The sequence below is a fragment of the Phanerochaete carnosa genome, assembly GCF_000300595.1.
Source record: "Phanerochaete carnosa HHB-10118-sp unplaced genomic scaffold PHACAscaffold_2, whole genome shotgun sequence".
NCBI classification, from domain to species: Eukaryota; Fungi; Basidiomycota; class Agaricomycetes; order Polyporales; family Phanerochaetaceae; genus Phanerochaete; species Phanerochaete carnosa.
In genome coordinates this window covers 1,092,339-1,103,241 of record NW_006767629.1, presented here as the reverse complement: position 1 = coordinate 1,103,241, position 10,903 = coordinate 1,092,339, and the positions used below count along the sequence as shown (strand labels likewise).

The following is a 10,903-nucleotide window of genomic DNA, read 5'->3' as shown; positions in this document are numbered from 1 at the left end:
TGTCACTTTGCAAGCACCACACGATCACCAGTACTAATAGTATAAAAACTAAACAAATCATGTCAATAAATTAAATCAAATATTCTAATTGAACCCGCGGCAACGATGACCAGGACGCTGTACGCTATGTCGTCTGATTCCTCGCAAGTGAAGATCGCAGCTCAAATCCCGATGAAGAACCGGACAGCGATGACCTCCTCCCGTTCGCATACTCCTTCGGTGACCCCGGGGATGTCCCGTCTGCTTTCTCCTCCACCGAGCGTCCTGTGCCATTCCCTCCTTCCTTCCCCTTGTCCTTGTCTTTGTCCTTCTCAAACGACGAGCCGCGCCTCGGACCCCACCTGCTCCCCCAGTAGTTGAACAACCTCAGCAGCCACGTCGGCTTGAGCGACGCGTGCTCGACGACCTCCTCCTCTTCATGTACGACCGGCCGAATCGGCGGCAAAGCCTCCTCTTCCTCCGCCTCGCTCTCCGTCCGGCCGTGGACGTCGACGAGCCGGCCGCCGCCGTCGAGCGTCCACTGCAGGCGGTTGAAGGTCCCGTGCGCGCCTCTCACACCCTGCGGCAGCCGCCGCCCCGTGCCGAAGACGCGCTCGCGCATCGCGAGCACCTTGTTGCGCGGCGCGGCGGCCATGTGCCAGAGGTCGTCGACGAGGAACTGCGCGGACTCGTACTCGAGCGCGTGCGCCTCCTGCGTCATCGCGTCTGCGCGCGCCCGCGCGGCCTCGACGTCCTGGACGACGTTCGCGCGCTGGTGGAGCGCCTCGAGCTCGGTCGCCTTCGCCGTGTACTCCTGCCGGATCGTGGTGTTCGACTCGGACAGCTTGGTCGTCAGCGCCGAGAGACACGAGAGGACGTTCGCAAGGTGCTGCTCTCGCCGGCGCATGATGAGCAGCTGGCCGCAGAGCTCGACGTCGAGACGCATGAGGTCCATCGGCAGGGGCTTCTTGCCGCGCAGGAAGTCTGCGTCGTCTGAGCTTCGTTGTCGCTTCAGGGCCGTCAGGTCTCGTTCTCGCGGCCGTGGCCAATCATCTTGCTCGGCAACGTTGTCCTTGCTTCTCGATGCCTCCGCCGCATCAACAGGTTTGCCTAATGGACTTCCGCCTCGTCGTTGTATTCGCGATCGGCCCCGATACTCGTCATCCCCTCGTGAGATCTGAGCGCCGGACCAACTGGCGATGCGCGCCTGACCAGACAGTTTCGCCGGGGGATTCCGTTGGTTGAACTCGCTGACCCGACGATCATAGTCTGAGAGCTCCCCGGTGGAGCGTTTGGCTCGAGGCATCTCACCATACCCAGATATGAGAGGAGTCCGGAAGTTCGAATCAGCTGTACAGCGATTAGTAAAGTGTGATGTAAGAAATTGTTCTCACGTACACACTGGAGACGCTTGCCCACTGGTCAGCAGATTATCATCGTCCCCTAATTCTCTACATGGTATAGTGAATAGCAGATTTTGAGTAGCACACCAGACACGCTTACCTTGACACCACGACTGAGGGTAGAAGAGAGGTTTGCATTGCCTGATCACGCCCAGGCGAGTCAGTCGCCTTTCCTTGACTGCCCAGGTCTTGGCTGTACTTCTTCGGTCGACCTCGACTGCAAAGCCATTAGACGTTGGCCGCAGAATGAGACCGGTAACTTACGCCGCCCAGTTCTCGATCTTGCGTTGGACCCTGCCTGACCACGGCAGTGCGTTTCCGTCGTCCGCTTCATCATCCGAGCTCTTCATGTCCTTCTCGCACCTCTCTTTCTCTGCCTCTTTCTCCCTCTCCTTCTCTTCGCCTTCGCTCCAAATCGCCTCTTTCTCCTTGCGCTTTCGCTCGACCTCCCCCGGTCGTCCCGCCCAGAGGTAGCGCAGACTGCTGCAGCCGACCTTGTGGTTCTGTGTGATCGTCTGCACGAACTTCTCGAGGTCTGTCGTCGGCTTGAGGCTGTTTGCCCAGCCGAAAAGGCTTTTCGCTGCCCCGCCGGGCTCGGGAGTCGTCCGGAGGTCTGTCGCGAGATCGTCGAGCTTGCTGATGAGCACGCGGTGCACCTTGTACGACTCGTTCTGCCTCGCCTTTTCGTAGGCGGCTCTGATGGCCTCGACGATGTTGCGATTAACGAAGGCGGTCTGCAAGGAGGTGGCGATTGATGTCGAAGAGGACATACCGACGTTGGACGCGACCAGATGATGCGGGAGGGAAAGAGAATGGTTGTGTCCATGCATCTTGGGGGTGGCGAAGCTTGTGATAGATTTGATAAAGCTGTATGGGTCGATGAAGGGATCTTTTGGCACGTCCTAGATGGTGAATTAGCATCGCAAAACCACCGAATGCTCACGCAAAACGTACGTAGCCCATGACATGGAGCTTGTTCCTCAGAATCATGACCATACTGAAGAGGGCAGCAACCACAGTGGGATCCGCGACTCGTTCCATCGGCTGGGAAGCAGGTCAGAAACAATCTGCGAAAATTTTCCTCAAGCCCCCACCTCAACATTCATGAGCGGCTCGCCAATTTCTGCAACCCAGCGTTGGATGCCTTCGCAGGTGACATCACATAGGAGACCGTTACGCTCTTCGCGGTCCATGTCAAACATGCCAAATACGGATAGCGCGGCCTGTATTAGCTTGACAAGCTCCAGCACGACGGACTTGAACAGCTCAGGGGACCTTATAAGAGCCTGGTCGGGTAGGTGGTATGCTGAGATAAACCGGTCCTTGGTTGTGTCACTATTGCGAATGAGCCTAAAGGAGGCTCTACAGGCCATGCAAGCCTTACCTCGGTTCTTCAAGCGTCAGGGCACTCCTTCCGCTACAGCCCATACGAAGGACATTGATGTTCGCATATAGTCCTTCCCGTATCTCGAGGAAATTTCCGCCAGGTATGCGCACGATAGTGTAGTCAGAGCGGAAGTTGGCCAGCGAGGTGACCATGACTAGGCCCTTCTCTGTCTTGCGTACGGTAGCATCAGATAGATTAGACATGTAGCACATATGCTCACCTCTCTTGGACGTGCGCCGTCTCGGCGCAGCTGATGAATAGCTTTCTCCCATTCGGCCTGCGCTTCTACGGTACTTAACCACGGTGCAGGACTCAGAGCCGTCATCGTGACCTATTGAAATATTAGTCGCGACGATGTAATCACAGAAAATCACACATACTTTGTGATTAGGGTCACCGGTGAAGACCGTCAGGACCGTCACTGAACGTGTCCGTTCTACAACCCTTGCACTCTATTGAGCGTACCGACCAGCAGCCTACTGGCCAGCTCACCATTTCTCTACTGCGTAAAGCTGATAGCCCTCTATCTCAACAAAGTCCTCAACCACCTCAAAGCGACACCCTCCACCAATCCAGTCGACAGTTACATTGATCTGGGGGCTGGCGCTTGGATCCGGTGAAGTCTGGAGACTCTGTGCCATCGATCCTGCTCTCGACCTGGCAATTTTGGCTGGTGAGGACTTGGAGGAGGATATCCGGAAGGATGGTGACGTATGGGGTAATTGTTTAGGAGGGCGGACCGTAGGCATAAGCAACCTTGAGTTGTGTGGTGACTGCATCATGTTCACGTTTACTGTCCGTGGTGTCAGGAACGGTGAACGGTGCTGCCTAGACGGTGTGGTCGACGTAGTCGAATGTCGAGACAAGGTGGGTCTCGTGTGCCGGAAAGGGGGGAGCAGAGGCGAAATGCCCCCGCCCTCAGCAGACGACACAGGGGAGACCGACTGAGGAACGGAAAGATGAGGCGTGCTCGCCAACACCCGAGGCCTTTGCGGAGGCTGTAGACTCATCTCGGGAATTCTAGTCCAGATAGCAAGGGAGATTCATAGATATGTAGCAGCAGATCCGCGATGAAGAGTCACCTCAAGATGCGCTCTTGGTCACCGATTATATCATTACAATAGAGTAAGCAGGTCTATTTATTCAGATCAGTGAGCGGCTGAATGGAAGTAAGCGGAGTGAGGTAAGCATTCGCTAACGTCGATCACTCCCACGCTTAGCACCGACCAAGTACCACGTCTCGGATGTGTGGCAAAGACGTCTTTCATTTCTCTTCTCGATTTTATCACAAATACTTTCAACAATCGCCTTAGTCGGCCTCCCAACTTGGACCTCATGTTGTCTGGCAGAAGACACAGTCACGGATAACCAGCATAGAGAATGATACACGGGCGTTTCGTGTCTGCTTTAACTCTATTCGTCTGCGGGCTATGAAGATGGCACCCTTCAACGGTTACGACAACTTCCCTAAGTGCAATATCTGCTACCAGACGGTGTACAGAAATCTCCGAATGCTGAAGGCGTGGGCCTGCTCTTCCTGAACAGTCTGCTCCATCTTAGCCGGTAATCCTCCGTGACGAATAGCCCTAGGAACCTGCGCTGCATTATCGCCTACCTCCCTCAACAGTGTAAGCTCGGGCGCAGCCACAATGCCTAAGAAGGTGAAAGGTAAGCAGAAGGAGCACGGCAAGCAACAGCCTCCAGATGCGCTGCTAGCATCTGCACCGCCCGGCAAGTTACCTACAATACCGGAGCAGACTGGCACCCTGCCTAAACTCGGCACAAACGTACATACTGGACACAGCGTTGCGTCAGGATCACACTCGGCTAACACTTGGGGAGGAGCTGCGCAAGGTGCGTCTTATCCGCCTCACGCGACCCAATTAGATCGCTTATTGTTCTTTGGTCGCTCACCCGTCGATCATGTTCATGTCTCCTCAACCCTCGTATGCCTCAGACGAAGACGAAGAGCCCAGGTATATTGCAGGCGCTTGGAGACACGATGATGAAGATGACCAGGCGGAAGAAGATGGTGATGGCTGGGGCAACACTACTCAACGCGACGACCATTGGAGTGGCGAGGGCGGTGGTACCGATGCGCACGCGTCTCCTACCATGGATGCAAGTCCTGCTGCGGGATGGGATCAGGAGTTGCCCGCGCAAGGTGGCGGCTGGAACCTTGCGACTGCGATCAGCAGCGCGTTTGGTCACGGATCTGGGAGTCCACATGCGCAAGAAGGTACCGTCGCTGCTACGTCTAGCCTCTAGAAGGGCATGCTGAAGAACCTAGCCCCCGCAGCCCCTACTCTACCTGTTGCCAAACATGTGGCTTTCGGAGCGACTTCCCACATGTCACCGAATGCTGCGTCTCAAGGACTCAGACGCAAAGAGCAACACTCATCTCCCCAGCAAGCGAACCGCCCAATGCACGGCCGAAATCAGAGCGTCGCAGGATTTGCCGGCGGCTGGGGGACGCCAGAAAGGCCCACGCTTGGTTTCACAGGCTTAACTGAGGCCCCTGGTCTTGCCCATGCCCAACCTCAACGGGCCCCTCCTCGAATTCAAACAAACTTCCCGACAGCTCCTGCTCAGTCGCGTTCTACTCATGCTCTACCGACTGGCGCATGGACGCAATGGGGCAAAGAAGCACAAAATATCGGTATGCCCAAAGTTGCCACAACTATCACAGCAAGTGTACCGACCGCTCCTCCACAACCTCAAGTACAGCCTCCTGCTGCTGCCGCTGCCGCGGTTGTGGCGCCGGCGCATGCTCTGTTACAGCAGGCAGCACAACGACAACATCAGGCACAACTCCAGGCGTTGCTTAACCACCCTGGCCTACCCAGGGGTGCCGTACCAAGTCAGGTCCCTCAGGGACTGCATCACCAACAGACATCCGCACCCGTCGCCGCCGAGCGCGCGCCCGTTTGGCCGCAGCAGCCGCAGCAGTCGTGGCAGACCTGGGCAACATCGCATCAGGATACAGCCCGTGGGCAGGCGAAGCCGCAGCGTGCGCAGCAGATCCAGATGGCGCAGAGCTGGGGCAGCAGTGAGTGGACCGATGCCGGAAGGGACCGAGGGCGTCATGGCTGGGGAGCGAACTCAGAGAATGGTGCGTCGGACGGCGGGTGGGGGGACGATGCGGATGGTGGTGGGTGGGGGACAAAAGCAGGCGGCGGCGGCGGCGGCGGATGGGAGGGTGGCGAGGGCGCAGGTGGAGGGTGGGGAGGTGGCGGAGGCACAGGTGGAGGATGGGGGAACGGGAACTACGAGGACGACGACGCCGCATGGGCGAAGCCGGATAATAGGAAGAACGATCGGGGACGCAGCCACGGGCATCATGATGATGGGGGATGGAATCAAGCAGACGATCGTGGTAGGGGTGGTGACGACCACGGAAAATCGTCAAGAGGGCGCAACTCGCATAAGGCGGCTGGCGATTGGGGCCAAACTCAGGCCGATGCTGGATGGCCGTCGCCGAAAGGTGACGCAGGTTGGGGGCAGCCGAAGGCGATTAACGGCTTAGGCAGGTCCCAGAAAGGCCATGGAGGATGGGATGCCATCCCCGAGGAAGATGAGGAAGACTATGGCGATGAAGAGGGAGATGAGGGCGGAGATGAAGAGTACGACGATCTCGAGGATATGTATCTCGATCCCCGAGACCGCGACCGCAAGCATAAGACAAACTCAGGCATATCCTACCAGTACCAGCCTCCTGCGGAGCGACCTGCACCAGCACTTGCCCCCGCCGGTGCTGCATCCGCTGCGCCGCAACTCACCACGTTTGCCTCGTTCGGCCCAGTTGATGTGCACACGCCTTCTGTGCCAAATCCCGAGCAGTCGAGGACAATGAACATTGCTGCTGGACGCATGGCAACAGTCTTTGAACTCTCTCCTCCGAGGCAAGGGCTCGGAGAGAATACCTTCGTAGAATCTCGTGGTGCCGCTTTCGAACTCGCACGGCGGGCCTTCAACTCTAGACGACGGCTCGCACGGGAGAGGATACATTGGGGCTTCAATCCTGACAAAGATGATCGTGTCTCGTCTTTGCTCCGGTGGATCCAAGCAATGTCGAACGGCCTGGCGACAGTTGGCGTGCAAAGGTTCTTGCAGACCGGCCAACGAGGCGCACTGTTTGCGAACGCGGACTTTCAGGCCTCCGTGACACCTGGAGCTCCAAAACAGCCGGCTTTCGATTGGCTAACTCTAGAGCAGGTCCGACCGACCATGGACAGAATCTTACAAGAATCTGTGGTTTGCTACAAGCCTATGTCCAAGGTCGTCGTCTTTGTGTTCCTGCCCTCGAAGAGTGGGAACAGCATGGCGGTGTGGCGGCGGAAGCTGCCTGTTCCTGAGTCTGTCAGAATGGCGAACAAGGATGCCCTCGAATACGTTATTTCGACCTTACCAGAAGAAAAGATTGTCTATGTGGATGAGTGAGTAGCCTGTTCGCGAGCTTCCTCGGGAGGTATTGACTTATCGTTCACAGGATGCCGCCTGAGCCTGATGAGCCTCCGCCTCCGCCTCTCAAGAAGCGCGGTTTCTGGCGTAGACTCTTTGGCTTCTTCAAGCGAAAGTCCAAAAAGAAATAAACTTATTTGTATTCTCATTTCCTCGGGCTTCACTCTCGTTAGACTAGCACTTCTTGCCATCGTCGCTTTGCTTTCGTCGTCTTCCACCACGTACTTATTCTTGCTTTGAAAATGTCCCGCCGCCTTGTCCCGTTACGTATCAGCTACCCCATGTATGACTGCGACATCTTTGTACATGCCTTTACGCCCTCAGATCTCGGGCCCTTTCCTCCTAACCCTACTGTAGACGCCGACGTGCTGCCATTCCGCAATGGGAACGCACGGTTCTCTGTTCTGTACGACGAGTTCGAACCTGGTGAGGATTGTTCCCTAGCGTTGATATACAAGTTCGAAGATGGAGGGCGAACAATCGCAGACCACGTCCCCGACATTCCCCGGACTCGGGCCGCGCCAAGAGGTCTATAGCGTACCGCGTACAATGCAACAGCAGCAGCCGCCACCTCCTCTGTCGCCGTGGACGCACTTCGCGATCTTCACAGGCGTGCTCGCGCCGGTTGCGCTCTTCCCCTATCTCGCGGTGCGGCGGCACCTGATCTCGCTGCACCGCAAAGTGTCTGAGGTATCCCAGACGAACGCCGCGCTGCAGCGCGACCTGAAGGCGGCGCTGCTCGAGTCGTCCATCCGGCGCGAGGAGCACGACCGGCTCGTAACGGCGCTGAGCGAGGTCAGGCGAGAGTTTGACAGGTTTAGAGCCGAGCAGAGTGCGAAGGAGCTGCAGCGCGCCAGGGGCGAGGAGCGCACGCGCTCGCAGATCGACGAGCTCGCGGCCGAGCACAAGCGGACGAGGTGCGAGCTCGCGTGAGACCTTCAGCTTTTGCGAGAGGACTCACCTGTGCCTCTGCTGAAATGCCTTGTAGGGTCAACCTGGCGACCCTCCGAGACCTCAGTCCGAGCCTCGCGGACATTGCTGCGTTCATGCAAGAGGTGGAGGTGCAGCAGGGTTACGTGTCTCGTAAGAACGACGGGCGAGGGATTGAGAGGATCAGGCAGTTTGCGTACAGGCTGGGGAGCATCCTTACTTCGGATGTGGAAGCGGAGACCGTGAGTGGCCAGTGTTTGTCCAAGGACGCTAGTTCTGACGATTTACGTGTCTTAGCCTGCACAGGACGAAGTAGCCCCTTCATCTACAACTTCTTTTACGCCTCCGGGTCGTACCCCGAAGAAAGAGAAGAAGGCAAAGCAACCCTCCGAAGGCGAGACTGTGTAGGGAGCAGCAGGTCGCAGGTCAATGGCAAGCATTAGCATATGCTCATTCTGGGAGAATAGTTGACACTGCGCGGACATTGCACATTAACTGTACTGATTACGTCTTCTTGTAACAATAAATAGCAGGTATATGACGATATCCTGACACATGAGATCACATAATGCGAGAGGGACCATGCCCTTCAACGTGTGCGTCGCTTCCCGTTGCTACACTCCTGAGAGACGACAAACCATGAGCTTGAGAGGTCTGGCTGCGGATGGCGCCGGCATACCTCAGGCTGTTTCCGGTGTTGCACCAGCAATTCCTCCATGAGGTCCACATCGATCTTCTCCCACCCCGTGTAGTTTCCCTGCAACATCTCCATGCATCGTCTTGCGAAGAACGCAAAATGGTACAGCAGCACGGCATGCCATTCGTATTGGTGCGTAATCTTGATGAGATGGCTACTGTACTTGAAGAAGTAGTATGGAACTGTGGGTGGCTGGCCAATCGAGAGTGCGTGGATGGAGAGGATAGAGAAGTAGGTGTTGAGGGGGACGAAGAGGGAATCGAGAGTCTGGTAGATTTCGCGCGCAGAGGGCACACTGCGGTAGGTCACAATACTATCCTCAAGGTCAATCATGTGCCATTGAGCTTCGAGAATGCGTCGCGTGTCCAGCTTGTAGAGCTCGGCCGCAGGGAAATCGTGGCTGAGGATTGCATTGAGTGTTTCCGCATCGATGTGTTGGAAGAGCTTAGAGAGGTCTATGGCGTCATCGATAGGAGTGGGGGGAAAGGAGAAGACAGTCGGTGTAGCGACAATGCTCGGCGGATACATCACGAGGGATGCAAACGATGTGTTCAATATGGCTCGGGAGAAGTGCAGAGAAATATGTGAACGATGCAGAACGTGCCAGGGTGTAGGTCATATAGACCGGGTTCGGACCTTGCGGTGGCCACATGTTGTTGGCTGGAACACCTGCCCATACGTGTGGTCGAGCCCCAAAGCGAGATAGAACTTCTGCGGTGCGACTGAGCGCGATTCCGGAGAGGCACTCAATCGCAAAAATCAAAGTATAGTAGGGAGCCACCAGGGAGCAAAGCAGAGTCAGACAGATGAGTCGGAGTGAGGAAGATGGCCATAGCAGCGTCGCAGACAGAGAAACCAAGACATCTCCCAAATCGGGACCAACGGCAATCACCGAACGCCTGGTGGCTGAGAACTGAGTAGTTCTACTCGCATTTTACCCACACTCCCTTGCCGACTGCGAATCAAGCGCGTACATTCCCTACGACACTCCTCAAGGTAAATATTGCTGCTGCTGGTCTCGTAGAGGGTTTGGAGAGGCAGAGGCGGGCCGTTATGCTGAAAGTCCGCATAGCTGTGCTTTCCGCTACTTTCCAGCCCCCCCAACCGAGCCAATCTGCGCCAGGATAAATTCATGGCTAACGGAAGGTCTTTGTATTTGTAGACAACATCAAAATGCCCGGCAAGGTCAAGGCGTACGAACTCCAGTCCAAGTACGTTGTTCCCGTGTATACCAGCGAGCTTTGGAGTTGAAACTTGTTGCTGCGACCTAGGTCAAAGAACGACTTGTCCAAGCAGCTGACAGAGCTCAAGAATGAGCTCTTGAACCTCCGCGTGCAGAAGATTGCTGGTGGCTCTGCAGCCAAGCTGACCAGAATGTGCGTACGGAATCCTCTTTGCCTTCCAATTGCACTGAGTAAGCTTGCACGTTGTGTAGTAACACTGTTCGCAAATCCATTGCGCGGGTCATGACTGTTATGAACCAGAAGGCCCGGCAAAACCTTCGCGAGCTGTACAAGAAGAAGAAGTACGCTCCCCTTGACCTCCGGCCTAAAAAGACTCGTGCTATCCGCCGTCGACTGTCTAAAGCGCGTCTCTTTCCACAACTCTTGCCCTACAAGACACTGACAAGCTTTCTCGTCTTAGCACGAAGCATTACTCAAGACCGAAAAGCAGCGGAAGAAGGACATTCATTTCCCCACTCGGAAGTACGCCATCAAGGCTGCATAAACCAGGGGAGTGGCTATCGTCGTGGAGTAGCAGAGCCGGGTTGTTGTCTTTCTACTATCTTCCTTCTCTATTTGTCGTACGCCTCAATCAACTCAAGCCAAGCCATGCTAAGCTATGCAATTTGTGAGACTGCGCGCACGATCCCAAGGTATACCGCTGACAGCCTCGACTGGCTCCTCCCCTGCGATTTGTACCTTCTCTGTAGTCGTATCAACCTGTGCCGATCTGCCGCAATAAGTGCGCCTACGGCGGGCCCATGCTCGGATTTATGTGCATTTTTCATTGGATGGGCGGCTCGGTACCCGAGGAGCTCCCCGA

General features: G+C 56.1%; 5 protein-coding genes across 5 annotated transcripts; 3 read left to right on the top strand and 2 right to left on the bottom strand.

Moving 5' to 3' along the window:
* Nucleotides 1–124: 124 nt before the first annotated feature.
* On the bottom strand, nucleotides 125–3,779 carry PHACADRAFT_25180 (uncharacterized protein; the record flags this gene model as incomplete). Its single annotated transcript, XM_007391240.1, has 10 exons — nucleotides 125–1,329; nucleotides 1,378–1,430; nucleotides 1,483–1,599; nucleotides 1,647–2,284; nucleotides 2,337–2,426; nucleotides 2,477–2,717; nucleotides 2,767–2,939; nucleotides 2,990–3,100; nucleotides 3,150–3,219; nucleotides 3,262–3,779. The coding sequence occupies 10 exons, from the start codon at nucleotides 3,777–3,779 to the stop codon at nucleotides 125–127; spliced, it is 3,216 nt and encodes a 1,071-aa protein (XP_007391302.1).
* A 902-nt stretch (nucleotides 3,780–4,681) lies between these two features.
* PHACADRAFT_249229 (uncharacterized protein) lies at nucleotides 4,682–5,024 on the bottom strand. Its single transcript, XM_007391568.1, has one exon. The coding sequence runs from the start codon at nucleotides 4,996–4,998 to the stop codon at nucleotides 4,723–4,725; it is 276 nt and encodes a 91-aa protein (XP_007391630.1). The 5' UTR covers nucleotides 4,999–5,024; the 3' UTR covers nucleotides 4,682–4,722.
* Nucleotides 5,025–6,116: 1,092 nt separating this feature from the next.
* Nucleotides 6,117–7,570, top strand: PHACADRAFT_249227 (uncharacterized protein). The gene is made up of 2 exons (XM_007391567.1): nucleotides 6,117–7,205; nucleotides 7,259–7,570. Exons 1-2 carry the CDS (start codon nucleotides 6,412–6,414, stop codon nucleotides 7,359–7,361), a joined length of 897 nt encoding a protein of 298 aa, XP_007391629.1. The 5' UTR covers nucleotides 6,117–6,411; the 3' UTR covers nucleotides 7,362–7,570.
* A 145-nt stretch (nucleotides 7,571–7,715) lies between these two features.
* PHACADRAFT_249225 (uncharacterized protein) lies at nucleotides 7,716–9,583 on the top strand. The gene is made up of 4 exons (XM_007391566.1): nucleotides 7,716–8,147; nucleotides 8,219–8,402; nucleotides 8,458–8,782; nucleotides 8,840–9,583. Exons 1-3 carry the CDS (start codon nucleotides 7,780–7,782, stop codon nucleotides 8,566–8,568), a joined length of 663 nt encoding a protein of 220 aa, XP_007391628.1. The 5' UTR covers nucleotides 7,716–7,779; the 3' UTR covers nucleotides 8,569–8,782; nucleotides 8,840–9,583.
* Nucleotides 9,584–9,814: 231 nt separating this feature from the next.
* PHACADRAFT_249223 (uncharacterized protein) lies at nucleotides 9,815–10,689 on the top strand. Its single transcript, XM_007391565.1, has 5 exons — nucleotides 9,815–9,853; nucleotides 10,020–10,068; nucleotides 10,129–10,233; nucleotides 10,293–10,443; nucleotides 10,502–10,689. Exons 2-5 carry the CDS (start codon nucleotides 10,031–10,033, stop codon nucleotides 10,583–10,585), a joined length of 378 nt encoding a protein of 125 aa, XP_007391627.1. The 5' UTR covers nucleotides 9,815–9,853; nucleotides 10,020–10,030; the 3' UTR covers nucleotides 10,586–10,689.
* Nucleotides 10,690–10,903: the final 214 nt, after the last annotated feature.